The 18,024-nt window shown below is 46.9% G+C and overlaps 1 protein-coding gene across 3 annotated transcripts in view; it reads left to right on the top strand.

The window, feature by feature from the left end:
• The window catches only part of KCNIP3 (potassium voltage-gated channel interacting protein 3), a 137,718-nt gene extending 119,959 nt beyond the window's left edge, over positions 1–17,759 (top strand). For 2 of the 3 annotated variants that reach the window (XM_088470800.1, XM_088470802.1), the window contains 5 exons: positions 13,599–13,669; positions 13,950–14,057; positions 16,964–17,068; positions 17,160–17,222; positions 17,408–17,759. In XM_088470800.1, coding sequence (XP_088326926.1) covers positions 13,599–13,669; positions 13,950–14,057; positions 16,964–17,068; positions 17,160–17,222; positions 17,408–17,455 — 395 coding nt within the window. In that variant the 3' untranslated portion in view covers positions 17,456–17,759. Of the gene's footprint in view, positions 1–13,595; positions 13,670–13,949; positions 14,058–16,963; positions 17,069–17,159; positions 17,223–17,407 lie in introns of all 3 variants that reach the window. The other variant, XM_088470799.1, reaches the window with a different exon arrangement.
• Positions 17,760–18,024: the final 265 nt, after the last annotated feature.

Genomic DNA, 18,024 nt, shown 5'->3' with positions numbered 1-18,024 from the left:
GCACATGACATGGCGAATTTGCATACACTGGGGGCGAGCGATCACATCTAGCGAGCAGCTCTGAATCAGGTCCTCTGTGCACTGCTGACTAGCTGGCCACCGCTACCCACAACCCCGCGGTGGCCGGCCTTTAAGGAATATGGCCTCACGCGTCATTACGTTCCCTTGCAGACTCCGCCCCCCGGCATTCCGGACTCCCGCATGCGCAGTCTGATGTTTCAGAAACTGGGAGTTTATTTACACATTGCGGGACAGCAGGAGGCTTCATTAAAAATCGTGAGCATTCCGCTAAAATCGGGAGGGTAGGCAAGTCTGTTCCACATACTAATACTCACATTCATAAATATATATGGAAACATTTGAGCATTTACCAAAACTGATGATAATCGAGGTAAAGTGGGATTGTGGTGGTAGATTTCATTTTCTAAGCTTACCAGACTTCCTGTCTCGGCATGAAATTGCCTATTACAGAGTAACTTGCACTCACTCGTACAGCAAATGTTAATTTGATGCCAAATATCTCACGTTCTGACACTTATATACTTTCACAGGGATGTCACTTATTCTCATTATTTAAAGGCAAAAAGTACAGTAGAGTGTGTCACATGACATATAGGGCCAAATTCAGAGCTTACGCTAATGCAATCACAACTGCATACTCTGACGGATCGCAGCTGCTAACATATGCTAATGATTTCCAAAACACAGCAGTGCATAGGGACGCCCACTGCTGCCTTCTCATTTCCGTCAGACAACGTACAACAGCGTAAACATCGGTACTATCGACGCACATCGGGTAGTCGTGCAGCATGCAAGTCAAGTCTGATCAAACACTGCAGCTCTCCTAACAATCTTCATGCTCCAATACAGAATAGTGGTTGCTCATATCAGCTTAATGGTGTTTCACAGGTGCTTGTAAAGGGAGGGGAATACTCTCGACTACAGGAAAAAAAAGAAAAAAAAGTCCCGCCCCCCTACCTCCAACAAAACACCAGCACAAAGGCTTGAATAGTACATGATAATAGAAATCCAGAGGTCTTTGTTGCATATATTTGCAAATATATGGTGAAGTGCCTTCATACTCCGAAGGCAATCGCTATATGGCTAATTTATGTGCGCCCCTGAAACGACGATTAAACGGTCAGACTCACCTGCGTTTTCTAACCACTCTGTCACCATCCTCAAACGCTGACTACCTGTCACTCACTTTGAGTGTTTTCTGTGTATGCGCAATGCTACTGCTGCATGTGCGCATTGAGGCGTTTGCGCATGTGCAATAGCCAACAATCAAATGTTCTGCAAAAATATCGGCATTAGGTCCGTCTCTGAATCAGTCCCATAATCCCATCATGTCACGCTGACATCTATGCATGTGACACTTTTGCATTCTACTGCTGCCTTTTTCATATCAAGGGACCGTCTACCAAGAAAACACTTCTGACACTGTAACACAGCCACCAACCGCCTATATTGGTGACATCAGATATAACAGATCTATGAGCTATTGTGGCTTACAATTTTTGAAGTTGAGTCTTTATCTTCCATAGCCCACTACAACCATGACTTTCTGCACCAATATTATGCACTATGGCTCTGATTCAGAGCCGGACGCTCTGACAGAGCACTCGCTCTGAATTTTTTTTTTTTAGAACGGTCTCCTGGCCGCTCGCATAGCTGTGGGTGACCACCCACAGCTATAGCGAGCGGCCAGGAAGATGGTCAAGACCATCGCGACCATCGGGCTTGCAACGAGACCCTTGTGGTAGGGTCTCGTTGCCGCAAGCCCCAGAGAGATTTCGGCTCAAACAGAGCCGAAATCTCTCCCACTGACATCACTCGTGATGTCAGTGGGGCCGCCCCCAAACGGAGGCATTCACAGGGCAACGCCTCCGTTTAGGCAGCCACTCCCCCGGCCTGCCCACCAAAGGGGGCATGCTGTCACTCAACATCGACAGCACGCCCCCTTTGGTACGAGACCCGGAGCGACGGATTGCCCGTCACTATCCGGGTTTCGCGCATGCGCACGACGGAGCTCCCTCCGTCATGCGCATGCATACTAGGGCACCATCGACCCGCTTGCGAGTGCTCAGCGCTAGCGAGCGGGTCAGAATCAGGCCCTATGTTTTATCTGACTGATTGCAGCCTGTGATGTCTCTAGATCAAGCCATGCGCCGGATCTGCACATGTTCAGAATCTTCAGATCTGTGTCTGCAACAACGGTCAGGGGCAGAACTCTGGGAGACAATGGAGGCACCTGCCACCAGGCTCCAGCTCTGAAGGGGGCACCTCCTCCATCGTCCACAACATATTCACCCCACTTAGGGCTGTAACTATGTACCCAGAGTGTACAGTCACGGCCGCCCAATATATGGCACCCCTTCCCGGCACCTGAGAAGCCACCATACACTAGTGGAGAGCTCCATGTCAGACCATCAGCTGCTGCCTTCGTCTATCTATAGCCTGTCTGCATGCAAATTGCTACATTACAGTGTCAACGGCTGTGACGGGGGGGGCACCAAATTACAACTTGCCTCCGGGAGTCAGGAATGAACTTATGACACTGACAACGGTCACAGTGGCCCCTAAGCCGCAGCATGGTTGGTGTACTGCAGCTGCTTTGTGGCGGGGTAGGGGAGGCGATGGCCAGCATCCCAGAAAACGGGAGCATATCCACCCCGTATCCTGGGCTTGCTGAGGTCACTGGCTGTGTACTTGGACGCAGTTTCAGTGGCCCCAGCAGTATGAATTCACCGGACATCCTACGTAACCCACGGGTTACTCAGATGGCCGATGTTCACGTTCTCGCAGTTGATCACAAAAACCTGCAGTGGGCGTGGGGCAATAATGTGCACGTCTGGGGAGAGTCCAGGCCACAAGGGGCTTGAGTCGCGGTGGCAACAGCGTGGAAAAGGTCAAGTCGTGCCCTTCGTGGTTAATTGAACTGATGTACTGGCAAGAGAAAGACCCCACCAGGACATTGCTTGTAAAGGACAGAAACAAGCTCATGTTCCTTCAGTCTGTTGCACAAAACTATTTAATATTGTGTGTAGGTACTGTATAATTTTTAGCCATCTAGCTGATTTTGAGCTAGTCATTATAAAAAGGACTGTAAGTGATTGTAAGGAATATGGGGTCTGATTCAGAGTTGTTTAATTACCCAATGGTTTTCGTACATCTCACATGGTTGGAGATCTGCGCCAATGCTGTAGCGCAGTTTGGGGGTAAAGGGGGGGGGTGTTAGGCAGTGCCCCAGAAAATAGGGGCTAGGGGCATGTTGGTCTCGTTTTCTGGGCATGCTGAAGCTAGTGGCTGCTTCCTTGTATACAGCTTCACTGGCTTCAGCTGTGTGAAAGCAACAGCCATCCTGAACAGCCTGTTACCCAGATGACCGATGTTCACGCAGAGCAGAGGAGTAGTGTGTAGCCAGGGCACCCGGAGCACGTGCATTCTATGGTGCCCCCCTCAAATAAAAATATAGATTAGGGACAGTCCCCTGTAGTGCCTCCTGTAGTGGTGCCCATAAACAATGCCCCCTGTTGTGGTGCCCATATTCAGTGCCCCCTGTAGTTGTGTCCATATGCAGTGCCCTCTGTTGTTGAGCCCATATGCAGTCCCTCCTATATGCAGTGCCCCCCCAGTAGTTGTGCCCCTTAAAGTAGTGCCCCCATGCTGTGCCCCCTGTAGTAGCGCCCATATGCACTGCCCCCTGTTGTGGTGCCCATATGCATTGCCCCCTGTAGTGGTGCTCATATGCAGTGCCCCCTGTAGTGGTGCCCATATGCAGAGCCCCCCGTAGTTGTGCCCCTTTGCCCCTTAAAGTAGTGCCCCTGTAATTCTGTCCCCCAACTGTAGTTCTTCCCCCTCCCCCACCAGTACTTACCCGATCCATTGCGGCCATCGTCTGGGCTGTCGTTGCCACTGCCGCCCTGACTGGAGCTAACTAGATCCAGCAGGCGCAGCCGTGCAGGCTCCTCAGTGCATCAATGATCTGCATCAATGAGAACCCATGATCTGCATCAATGGGAACGCTGGCCTCTGAAGTGATTGGAGGCTTCCTTAGCCTCCGATCACTTCAAAGGCCAGCGTTCACAGTTCAGAGCTGGCACCAAGCAGGCTGTCAGCTTAGACAACTGCCGGGTACACAGCGCGCGGCGCCTCCGGACAACTTCGGTGCCTGGAGCTTGCGCTCCACTGGAACCACCCTCCCTATGCCCCTGACGCAGAGTGATCCAATGCTGCGTCAGCCGCAGCATACAAAGATGCAGCGGCTGTACAAAAGCATACAACCATAAATCAGGCATGATAATCCAGACGCAAATAAGCACATTCAAATGACACGATTTCATCATTTTTGTTTTTCAATTACATTTTTGTGTGACATCCTAAAACAAGACGCTAACTTGGTTGTGCTAAAACCAAAACCAACATCAAAATATAATGATGGATTCAGAAACAAACAAAACAACGGGGCTGTCCCCAGAGTCCAGTCATTAATAACTCCTTCACAAATGGAAACTGGTATTCTCTATTTAGAAGCCTTTTGTTACTGGAACACTGGGCCTAATTCAGACCTGCTCGCGAGTGCTGAGCGCTCGCAAGTGGGTTGATGGAGCCCTAATGCGCATGCGTACGACGGAGGGAGCTCCGCCGTGCGCATGCGCGAGACCCGCATAGCGACAGCCAAGCTGTCACTATGGGTCTCGCACCAAAGGGGGCGTGCTGTCGATGGTGACTGACAGCACGCCCCCTTTGGTGGGCGTGCCGGGGGCGTTGCTGCCCAGACGGAGGCGTTCCCATGGGAACGCCTTCCGTCTGGAGCCGGCCCCACTGACATCACTAGTGATGTCAGTGGGAGTGCTTTTGGCTCTGATAGAGCCAAAAGCACTCCTGGGCTTGCGGCAACGAGACCCTACCGTAGGGTCTCGTCGCAAGCCTGATGGTCGCGATGGTCTTGACCAGGAGGCCGCTCCATTTTTAGGTAGGAGGGCCCTGATTCAGGGCCTGATTCAGAACCGGATGCTCTGACCAGAGCGCTCGCTCTGAATCAGGGCCCTCCTACCTAAAAATGGAGCGGCCTCTTGGACGCTCGCATAGCTGTGGGTTACCACCCACAGCTTATGCGAGCGTCCATGATGATGGTCGCGATGGTCAAGACCATCGTGACCATCGGGCTTGCGACGAGACCCTTCGGTAGGGTCTCGTGGCCGCAAACCTGGAGTGATTTTGGCTCTATCAGAGCCAAAATCACTCCCACTGACATCACTAGTGATGTCAGTGGGGCCGGACCCAGACGGTAGGCGTTCCCATGGGAACGCCTCCGTCTGGCAGCCATGCCCCCGGCACGCCCACCAAAGGGGGTGTGCTGTCAGTCACCATCTACAGCACGCCCCCTTTGGTGCGAGACCCGGAGCGAGAGCTTGGCTGTTGCTATGCGGGTCTCACGCATGCGCACGACGGAGCTCCCTCCGTCGTGCGCATGCGCATTAGGGCACCATCGACCCGCTTGCGAGCGTCCTACGCTCACGAGCGGGTCTGAATTAGGCCCTCAGAGTGAGCGCTCTGGTCAGAGCGTCCGGCTCTGAATCAGGCCCACTGGGTCCATGGTTGGTTTCAATCAAGTGACACAACAATCTAGAATGGCTATCAATGGCTGCCCTATACCTTGAAATGGTAAAAGGTCAAAAGACCCCTTTTACATTAATGTACATCCCACTGACCTTCATGCATAATATTGTAAAGTCTGTATTCAGGGTAAAGGGAGTAATAAAGATCTGAGGGGTAATGTTTCACTTATCATGGCAAAATATGTGCAAAAAAGCTCTTCAGAAAATGCAGATCAATAAGGTGAGATGTAGTGGAGTAGGAGGAATGGGATTGAAATGCCGGCGGGTGCCTTGCGTACGCCGGTCATGTGACTACATCCCGAGTAGGACATTGAGAACAGAGCATATATTTTCGTTAAGTATTCTTTTAATGTAATCATGGGATTTAGCCTGTGACCTCTAAAATCACTTTTTTTTTCTTATCAAAATCAGATCCAGTTAAGGTATAAACGTGTTTTCATCAGTGGCGGCTCCTATCATATTCTGTGAAAGGGGGCTGCCTGCGCTGCGGTCTGGTTGGAGGTCCGGAATGTTGCAGCGCCTGCCAGGTACATTGTGTATGCACAATGGATCTGACAGGTGCCGCAACTGGCACATATGTGCAAACACCGGCTTCTAGGGACTACAACGGCTGCAAAAGTCTACACTGGCTTTAGAAATTTGAATGAATTCATCTCTGTGGGTCATTTTTTTGCCTATCTTCTTTGAATCATCAATTACTCTCTCGCAGTTACCTTCTGATCTCCACTAACATGCTAAATAATCTCTGCCATACATCCGGCACCAGCACCTGCATCTGTTATAAATAATATAGCAACTTGGACTTCCAGTACTGTAAATATAGCTTTCCAGTATTTATAGAAAATGTCTTAGAAACTTCAACTTTGATGGTTTGAAACAGATGCATGAGTTTGTGTTGAATCAATGTTTTGGAAAGATGCGCCCCAGCGTTGATAATTTGCCTATTATAATAGAGGCGAAATCCCATACATTTCTTCAAGTTCTGTGCGGATAGTATTTACTACAGTTGCCCGACTTTCCTCAATAGGATGATTCCAGGCCTATCTGATCTCTGTTAGAGATGTATTCAGGCTCCTGGTACACCCCTCCATATTTAGTGGCGGTGCGCCTAGTTATCCGGTATTTGGCACACGGTATGAGATAAATCAGAGGAAATAACAGGGATTCAACTTCCTTTCACCCCTGAATTTTGACTTCTTAACTTAACAGATTCACCTATCTCCCAATTTAAGAAGTCACTCTTCAAACACCTGATGTTTGCCGCAAGAGGTGTCATCCCTGGCCTTTGCAGGCCCATCACCCGGTCCACAGTCTCTCAGTGGTTCAAGTGTATTGATCCCTGCGTGATAATGGAGGACCTTACATCCTCAGCCTTAGGCAACAACATGGAATTCACTAGTTGAGATTTATTGAATTTCACAGCTGTAAAAGTTATCTGCAGTCATCCCTTAGTGATGCAACTGCCTCAACAGCCTCTTTTACTAAAAAGTCATTCACACCATCTCCCCTCAGCTGCCCATCTACCCACTACTAACATAAAGTTATAAATATCTTTCTCTCCTGTAATCTCCATATTTCCATTAATTTTTCCCCTCACCCTCCCCTACTTCTTATTTGTGTGTCTCACTTCCCCTTCTTAAAGCCTTTAACTAACTCTTGTATGAAGATATATTTGTTTCCATGTAATTTATGCTGTAATGGGCCCATAAATCTGCAAATAATTGGGGCAATTCCCCGTTCTGCAGATAACTGGGTCGGGGGTTCGTGAACATCCAACATGTTGGACAATCTCGATTTGCTGATTCCGACTCAAACATGATTGGAATCAGCGAACCAGGGATTTTTGAAATGTTGTATTTCCCCGATCCCCCCGAGAAATCGATGATCATCGAATCCGCCGATTGGCAAATCAGATTGGCGGATCGGGGAGTCAGGAAATTGCCCGGCAGATATCTGGCCCGCATAACACTTAATTTCTCAATGAGCTGCTGTAGTACGGTTCTCTATACTCAGTCTCTATGAAGATTATGATGCTTGCTATAAGTCATTTGTGTATTATTCTCGTTTTCAATCAAAACCGATTGAATAAAGAAAAAAAAAATAACAAGGGGAAAGTTTATCTCAAATAGGGCACTTGGGGATGTTGTATTGCTAAGTATTGTAGAGACCGGGGGGTAAATTTACAAAAGTGAAAGTTTTTAGAAGTGAGTTTTAGAAGAGATGTTGCCCATAGCAACCAATCAGATTCTAGCTATTATCTTCTAGAAGGTGCTAGTTAAATGTTAAGTAGAATCTGATTGGTTGCTATGGGCAACATCTAACTCACTTCTAAAAACTCTCACTTTAGTAAATTCATCCCCTGCTATGCCATGAGTATCTGTTTCTCTTGTAAGCACAAGTGGAATGTGAAAAGAGAGAACTTCAGTTTGGTCATTCATTTCCAGGAAGAAGCTTCGATGTAACTGTCCAACAGTAGGTGAAAGGCCACCACAGGGTTTTCAGGGTTAATTAGTGACACAGTAGGAAAGAGCTTAAAAAACAATCCAGTTTGGAGTCACTGGCAAATGCCTACAATCCTAGGATATACTTCAAATACCAGCATTAAAAATGACAAATTTAAAGGGGATCAAATGCTTTTCCTGCATTTAAGGACAGTAGCAGCGAAAGGGTTTGAGAGGCGGGAGCCAACATACTTACACTGATTATACTTTGAGCATTGTCAGTGACTTGCCTACCTTAAATAAAGTTTACTTGAACAATGTCAATCAGCTTTGTAATTATTCTTTGTAAGCTAATAGCTACGACCTTCGCATAGAATTTAAGTCTGATTTTTTTCAAGTGTAATCTATACATGATGTGATGCGCATAGCTGGAGCTTTATCTGCCTTGGCAATAGTGAATACATGCGCTTCTATTATTTCTGTGGGAAACCTGGACTCTTGTGAGCAGTCATTAAATAAGCTAAAACCAGACGTAAGAGATTAGAGTAACCAGGTGGGACAGGAGCTTTAGTCAATGGAAGGATCTTCTTAATAGCTGCAGTCATTTCCCCTGATGTCAGAGGTGGTAGCAGCGCTGTACAAATCACTGGCAAAATGGCATGGCGGACATTTTCCCAGCGTTTTGCGCACCTGCAGTAGGGAAATCGCCTGGAAAATGGCCGCTGCAGCATCTCTCCGGTGACCTGCTCATGTGCAGTAGACTGTTTTCTCTAGCTAGGGCCCGATTCAGATCCGCTCGCTAGATGCGTTCGCACGCAGCTAGATTATACAAATCCCGCGATCGCACGGCAAGGCATTAGCACGCCCACTATGTCTTGGCGTTGTATCGCAGTGTGTATTTAGATGTCTTAAGACGCCCACTTTCCCACGTCATCTCCAGGAAGTGTATGCAACAATCGGTAACATCGTGTAACATCGGACCCATACGCAGCACTTGCGGCTGACCATACCTTCCCGCAAGCACTGCGAGTGCTTCAGTGTGTAATTCAACCATGTGACGTGTACTATGATGCTGCGTCTTAACTATGCACGCATCTAAAATGGCGTTAAGACGCTCAGACACGCCTGCGTTTGCACCACCACACCCCCGTTTCCATCGACCATCCCCAGTCACCACCCACAAACGGCTCATCCTATCACTCAACCTAGCGAGGTGTCTATGCGCTGCGAGCGAACGCTTCCCGAACGCATGGACTGGTTCGCACACGCGCACTGCTTCTTATATGCATGCGCACATTGCAAACATAGGAAGGCTACGTGCGAACGCAGCCTAGCGAACGGGTCTGAATCGGGCCCTTAGTCACATCTCCCCTTGTGTTTGAAGGGCAAAACTGGGTGTTAACTGTGTCTTAAGTTTAGTGAGAACATGTCAAGGGCACGGAGTTCTGCTTACAGGAAGATATGGTTTTGTAGGCTCTCTTGCATCTAGTATAGGGCTGGTGCAAGTGCACACTGAGAGTGATAACGGCTATTAACCAAGCGTACGGTTAGGGCTGTGCAACTGTCCATATTATTATCCATGCACGCAATACAGGAGTAATTACAGCAAACTTACTTTCAACTCTGTATCTGTCCCATTGATCGTGGAAACAAAATGTTTTACTATCGGGTCCTTTACTAGATATATGGGGCCAACTTCAGACGTCATCATGGAGTGTTTTTAAGTTGTGGTTATTAGTAGGAACTATTTAGCTACCAAAATTAACTCAGTATATATTTAACACATGTGAGTGGATTAATCATGCCCCATTTGGTTTTCATATTGCCGTGCATCAAATAATGCAAACTTACCAAAAATCATACACCTTTGGTGCTGAAAATGTATTCATAAAAGGGGTTGTGTCATAATCCCAACGCCGGGATATCGACACCTGTCGGTCAGTATCCTAACCCTCCCCCTCTCTAACCCTCCCTCCCCGCTGCCTAAACCTAACCTTTCTCCTTTAGTGCCAAAACCTAACCCCACCCCCCCTAGTGCCAACCCTAACCCCAGTACTTATCATCGGGGATGCTGGCGCCGCTATTCTGACAGGTGTCGAGATTTAGGCACCGGCATTCTAAGCGTCGGCATCCCGACTGTCGGGATTATAACTACATCCCTATAAAAGCAACTGAGGTTAAAGTAAAGTCTCCAAATACTATTAGTGGCTTTTTCTGATATGTATCAACTATCAACTAATGGAGACCCTGATTAGTATATGTTTACTACTGCAGGGTTTAACGGAATCGTTATGTAATGCCGGCGGGGCAAAATCCCGACACCTCGAGGTAAGTACCCTAACCCTCCCCTCTGCACCCCTTAACCCTCCCTTAGGGGTGCCTAACCCTAACCCCCCCCCTTGGGTGCCTAAACCAAACCCCCCTCCCCGCACCCTAACCTCCCCCCTAGTGCCTAATCCTAACCCCCCCTTCCCCTAGCCTAACCCTAACCTTTCCCGGGGGGGTGCCTAACCCAAAGTCCCCTGGGGGTCCCTAAACCTAACCCCCCCCCCATCCCTGGGCTAAGTGTATACTTACCCGGCAGAGAGGACGATCGGTCTGGCGTCCCCAGTGTTCTGGCTTCGGGATTAACATAGGCGTCTGTATTTCGACGCCTATGTTAAATCCCTTGCCGGGATTACGCTGTCGGGATTGAGATGGCCGCCGGTCTCATAACTATATCCCAGGTTTAACTATAGGCTTATACGTCAGCTAGCAGCCAAATGCATCACCTATCTCTTTACTCAGAGAAAAGGAGCCATTTCTTTGGTCATCCATATCCATTATATTTTGAGGAGTCATTTGCTGGAAACTATAAGGTTTATTGGGGAATTGTGGGTCCTTTAATGCAGCGAAAAAAAGTGCTTGCTGTACGCACAATTTACATCTGAGATCTCAAAAAGATTTAAGAACTTAATATATCTCTTGGGGGGATTGGAGTACCTATACATTTAAACATTAATTTAATCACTCCTATCATATATTGTGTAAGTACATTTCTGGATGCTGTTCCATACTGGCAGTCTGTCAATAGAGTCATGTGGGGGATTATGAGGCTGTTAGGGTGAAGTAGGGTGGGGGGGGGGGGGGCAAATACCTTCCTCCATAAAATTGTAATAATTATCTTGTTTAGGCCTCTCAGAAAATACACAGGCTGCCCTCTCAGCTTGCTGTCTCAAACATCCTATTAGAGGCAGGCTTGCTCCCATTTCCCCAGTAGGGGAACCCTCTGTGTGACAACCTACTTACAGACTTGGTGCATATAAATGTTATAGGGCCATATGGGTGAGTGTGTCTGTTATACATAATGAACCTCTCTGCTCTGTCCCACATCCGGTCGGCATGCAGTCATAATGTCGTCATGCAGAATGCCGCTATGGTTTTAAATATGGACATTCCAAATGTTGACATGGTCAGAATGTCAACATTCCAAATGTGAACACAGGGCCTGGTTCAGAGCCGGACGCTATTTGCGCTCACTCGTTCAGAAAAAGGGGCCGGCTATTTAAATTGAGCGCTCACTCTTTGCGGTCTGTTGACGCCTCTATGTCTGAGCGAGCGAACGAAACATGCGCTCGCTATTTTGTAAAGACGCCCCTTTGCCGTTCGCATCATACGTCATCTCCGCTATTTATTAGATTAATCGAGTACATCGAAAGGCGTCTGAACTGCTCGCAGTGCTTGTGGTTGGATTTTCCTACCGCAATCATGCAAACAGTTCAGGCTAAGAGACAACCAAGTGACGTGGCCGATGACGCTGCTTTGTTAATTATGCACATCCTTAAAACGCCCGTTTTGACCGTTTGGCACGCCTGCGTTCGTATCACCACTCCCCGTTTTCAAGCACCTACCCCTGTTACCACCCACAAACGCCTCATGCTGTCACTCAAATTAGCAGGCACTCGCTATTTGCGAACACACGATTTCCGACCGCACTGACTGGTTGGCGCATGCGTATTACGACCCATACGCATGCGCAGATGTGCGAACATCGCTCGGAGCGAACGAGCGGCCGCTTACGAGCGGCTCTGAATCAGGCCCACTGACCACACTGTTAACATTCTGTCCATGTCGACATTCAGAACATGTTGTCATTCTGGTGTAAAGATTCTGAATATCGACTAAATATAATGCAAACTAAGTGGCAATATACTATGCATTCTTACCTAACTAGGCTATGGTGATATCCTCCATGGACATGCAATTTAATAGTCCTGTCTGCAAAATCAATTTACAATAGACGGAGGTGAGGGAGAATTCCATGTGACGGGGATAAGCGCATTAGTTGGTTATTGAAGTGCTTCAGAAGAGACTTCTGTAGGCAGAGATGGGTAGCAATATTTAAGATCCAAAAGCATGTACTTAGTGTAACCCCAGCCACCAAGACCCCGGTGACCACAATAACCTGTTGCCAAAACAACTGATTTTAAGGGCAATCCAACCAAATGTATCAAAAGGACCCAGGAGACTGGCCACAGCACCAACAGACATCGGGCAGGCTAGGGAACATCATGGATTGAACGCTGGGACACCTATACCACCTAGTAAGTATCCTATATTAAGTCTCCATGGCATCAAATCGATTGGGAGCACACTTTTAATAATATTTAAGGCTGATGGATGTTACTCCTTTTTTATCCATCTTCCAGGTCTCTGATGTCTCCACTTACTGGAGTTAGGCCTTTGCCTGCATTAGTTACAATCAGGGTATTGCGATTGGACACAGATTTGGAAATTGCATTCTTTAAATCCTGTAGTTCTGGGCGTTCACCCATGCTGTCAATGCCGACCTTCATCTCATTATCACCCCCAGTTATGTCAGCAGCTCTTCCATAGCTTTGAGGGCTATAGCCATAATCCTTTATGTCTATTCATTGGTGTGGCTTGTTGGAGTCTCCGACCTGTTCTTTGCTTGCCAGGTCCCATTGTGGTCCCTTCCAGCCCTTGCACTTCCCAGCTGCAAGTACCGTGTAACAGGTTTCATTGTATTATTATTTCAATTTGGAGACATATCTGCTCACAGATGTTCCCCATTGAGAATAATACAATTCTGCTTAGCAAATGTGGTACATAGTGCTCGGCTAGCACATATCCAATGACATCTGGCCTTGGCCCATGCACGCCACGTTTTTAAAGTTAAGGACAAAAAAAAATGCTTCAGAAAACAGTAAGCAGCTTATGCGCTATTTTTATTGCAATAATCTGGAAATATTTTATGGATCCGATTCAAGTGTAGGTGGTAATGATACTGTAAATCAATGGTTCCCAAACTCAGACCTCAAGGCAACCTAACAGTCCAGGTTTTCATGATATCTATACTTAAGCACAGGTGACTTAATTAGTACCTCAGTCAGTTTGATTATACAATCTATGCACAAGCACGGATATCCTTAAAACAGGGACTGCCGGGGGGCTTGAGGACCAAGTTTGGGATCCCCTGCTTTAAGTAATTAGTGAACTCTGTACTAATGACTATTTCTCCCTCTATCAGTAGATGCTACAATGTATGCGCATTTTCTCTTTAACGCCTTTGACCTGGAAAGAAGTGGTGCGATCCGATTTGAGGTAAGACCCTTAAAAGGTGTGCCAGATACATAATGCAGCATTACGGGATGTTCTGTATTCCGGTGTAGCTGATACAATGGAAGTGATTCTGTTCTTTGCAGTGATAACTTTTTGCAAAATAATTTTGCAGAACTGAGAATTTTATGCAAACAAAGAGGCTCAGCCAGAGACGTTTACTAGCGCATCATAGAGCCATTTTTGAGGCACATACTGATAGGGCACGTTTTTACCCATGGCGGCCCATGATAATGCCTGTTTCCTCCTATGCTCTACTCTGCAGGATTTTGTAGTTGGTCTGTCTATTCTACTACGAGGGAGTGTCCATGAAAAGTTAAGATGGGCTTTCAATCTGTACGATATAAATAAGGATGGATATATCACCAAGGAGGTAAGTCGGACTCATTATGGGTAAAGTATACTGCATGAACACTAAGGCAATATTTATTAAAGGGCAACTAAACTGAAAATACTACTTTGTTTATATAATAATGTTAAAAAATACAGAAGAGATATTTGCCAAAAATGTGTGATCATGGTGGGTATTAGAATTCCTCCTTATGGTCCGATGCAATCCGAGTAGGCAAAATGGATGGGATACAAATGTTCAGCGCTGGGTTCTGTAGCCGATAAGAGAGGTGAGAAGTTGACCAGGTATACAGGTCAATAAGGATCATCTTCAGCCATTATAATTGTGCTTGTTTTGAGTTTGGGCCAATGGCTCGGTATTGGCGGCAATATTGTAGCGTGTCACCAGCTTCACTTTACGACACACAGTCACTTTCTTGTGAGTGATCTTATTGATAATCTCTGCAGCCCTTTTAGTGATCTTCTGAGTAATATTACTGATAACACAGTAAAACAGCCATCACTCAAATTCAGTGTTACATGTCTCAAGTTCTGTCAATGTACAGAAACATTTAAATTTACTGTTATCAGTTTGTAAGTTATCAAAACTTCCTTCCTGCCATGTTCCAGGATTGTCCTGCAATCCTCAGATATGGGCATAGAACACTAATGCTTCCGTCACCAGGTAGGAGTGTTAAATAGGACTTAGCAAATTGCAGTGTTCAAAGCATGACATACACGTGTCCATTAAGCATGTTAAAAACATAAAGGATTAACTTTTTTTAAGCCACAAATTTTTCTTATAAAAATGCCAGTGGCAGCATCATCTTTCATTTTAAGTTATTGTTGTGAAGACCAATGTGCTATCATACTGCACCGAGGCCTTTTTACCCAGTCAGGAAATCAGGCTCTATCTGCACCTAAATGCATAAAAATAGAACAACTGCATAATTTTGTGTGAAAAATAAAATTGTAATACTCATGATTTCTGGTGACTGTGTGGCCAGCTAGTCAGCCGGTCATCATCATGCTGTCATGGTGATGGGGCCATTCTTATGTGGAGGCGATCTGATGAGCAGTGACCAGGGCTGCCATAAGAACTTGTGGGGCCCAGTACAAATTAAACCTAAAGCTTCCCCCCCCCCATTCTCCTTACACACACACCACCAAATCCTGCTCCCGCGGACGCAAAGGTGTAGTATATGGCCCTGGCACATGGAGCAAGCTCATGGTTGTTTCAAATACCAGATATATCCCTCAGACCTCCTCACATGCCATCAGTCCTCGCACACATAAAATAGAAATTATATGTATATATATATATATATATATATATATATATACACACACACAGTCACACAGGTTGGGTCTCCCATATCCAAATATTTTGAAATATGGAAAGAAAATTTAGCATTTTAGCATGACTGAGATAGTGACACTTTTTTTGTTTTTTTGATGGTTCAATGTACATAAACTTTGTTTAAGGCACATATTGGGCGGACGAGGCACATTAAATGGGGCAGGAGAGGCACATGCGGCGAAGGAGGCAGAGGCACATATTGGGCAGAAGAGGCGCATATAGTATGGGGCAGGAGAGGCAGATTTCGGGGGGGAGTGACACAGATGGTTAAATGGAGCAGGTGAACGAAGGGGCAGAGGCGAAGATGATAAAAGGTAAGAGGCAGAGGCACATATGGGGAATGGGCATAGGCACAGATGTGGAGGGGGCAGTAAAGGTGAGGTACAAAGGCAGATAGTAAAAGGGAGGAAAGAGGAGCAGAGGCACATACTTCAAAGAGGCCAGTGTATGTTGTAAAGTGAAAAGGGGGATCTCTGTGTGACATTGTACATCGCAGCTACTGCTCCGTGTGCTGCACAGCCATAGTGCCTAGCTAATGTAAGCAGGTAGAAGTAGAGAAGAGAGAGTAGGGGAGTACCTGCGGTTGCTTAGTTTGCATTAGAAAGGAAGATTGCTCTGGAAGGGGTCTGGATAAGAAAGGGGGGCACAGGGCGCGCACCTTCATGCACCTGTCTGGCCCTAAAAGTGCAGATGATTCTGGCGGGTCAGCCGCTTTCTTCAGCGCGGTTGGTCAGAATCATCAGTGTCGCAGCATCGGGGCACCCAGTCTGCCTGTAATGACAGCGCCGATCACCCTCCACTGGCACTAGTTGGCCGTGTAACTGCTGTGTGATGACTCATGACTTATTCACATTTCTCCGGCCACTGGCCAGCGCTAGAGATTTACGCTGACGTGTGTGGCAATGTAGTGATTCTTTGCTGGCGGCCAGGACCTCTCGCTAGCAGTTTACGCTGACCTGTGTGGCAATGTAGTGATTCTTTGCCGGCGGCCGGGCCCCCTCGGCTGTCCGGGCCCGGTACGAGAGCACTGGCTGTACCTCCTTGTTGGCGGCCCTGGCAGTGACTGTATAGTACTTAAATAAGACTGTTTCCGAGTGCTCCATTGTCCGAGAAACAGTGCTTTCCCTTTAACTCTGTGTCATTATCCTGATTTCACAATGGCATGTTTTACAGAGTGGAAAAATTTGGCGTTCATATGGGTTGAGTACGGGATGCCGGCGCTCGGGATGCCAGCGCTCAGAATCCCGACAGGAGATCCTGGCCACATCACTCCCCCACAACGCAGTGACACTGCTCAGTTTTGGGAAACGGAGGCCATAGTCGCCCCCTCCCTGCCCCGAAATGACAGAAGGCCGTCAATCACAGGCAGTCTGCTGCCAAACTGGGAGACACATCGCAGACCCGCTCCAGCGCATGCGCAGATTCCTGCTCATCAAAACTGAGCTTCCTCCGCAGCTGAATCGGGCCCAAAGATATTTTTAATAATATAGTATGCAATAACCATCACACAGATAAACATTTCAGCTACAGTATTTAAATGAAGCATGTAGAGTAGAGGTTTTAATGGAAAATGTCTGTTCCACATTTAGGAGATGCTGGCTATAATGAAATCCATCTATGACATGATGGGCCGTTGCACTTATCCCATGTTACAAGAGGATGCTCCTATAGAGCATGTGGAGAGGTTCTTCCAGGTAATATTACAGCTAGCTTCACACTGAAAATAGACCCATCACCTTTCCCTCACCCGACATTTAATACCGGACTATTCCACTTGTCTTACAGAAGATGGACAGAAATCATGACGGAGTTGTGACCATTGACGAGTTTCTGGAGACCTGTCAAAAGGTGTGTTGTGTGCTCTTGGCCATGTTTTTTCCACCGGTGATCAATTAGAAACATAGACAATAGAAACGGTCCAGAACCTTGTTGATAAAAGTTAAAAATAACTTTCCAATTTGCTTCTGGATTTCTCCAGTCAGTTGTAATATCAACCACTGCATATTGGCAATGTTATCTTTCTACCCCAACAGGATGAAAACATCATGAGGTCCATGCAACTGTTTGAGAATGTGATCTAGAAGAGGATGAGGCAACTCCACCCAAGCCAGCACTAGAAAGAACCCATCTGATGGAGGATGCCCACACTCGGATCACATCCACCACCCCTCTTGCTTGTGTCACAAACAGTCAATGGATGGTGTCATCTCTCTCCCAGGGAACAGACGATCCTACTTACTGCCTGTTTGCACTGTCCCCTTCCTAGTCCTCACCATAACAGACTCACCTTTATAAGGACTGTTTTATATTAGTGGAGAAACAAAAGCACATTCTTCTCTGCAAGAGCCAGGATTCTTAAATCAGGGATTTTTACAGAAAGCCGCTCTTGCCTGAAACCAATGTGGGTGGGTGGAGGGGGGGGGGGCGTGGGGGGCAAGGGCAATATCTGTCCCCCAAAATAGCCGAAATGAAGACATATAACATTTATTGTTTATTTGTGCTCTACGCAGAGATGTGAAAAGCTGTCATATCCCCCTGTCCCCTGAAATCTGCACTTGCAAAATGAGACAAAATGACCACTACCTCTGCTATGGGGCTGCATCCGTTTTACCCAACCCACTCTGGAGCTAAAAGGGTTAAGACGAGGTAC

The sequence above is a fragment of the Taudactylus pleione genome, unplaced genomic scaffold (genome assembly GCF_031769625.1).
Source record: "Taudactylus pleione unplaced genomic scaffold, aTauple2 ptg000105l, whole genome shotgun sequence".
NCBI lineage: Eukaryota > Metazoa > Chordata > Amphibia > Anura > Myobatrachidae > Taudactylus > Taudactylus pleione.
The sequence above is the reverse complement of the archived record's forward strand: the minus strand, read 5'-3'. Positions and strand labels throughout refer to the sequence as shown.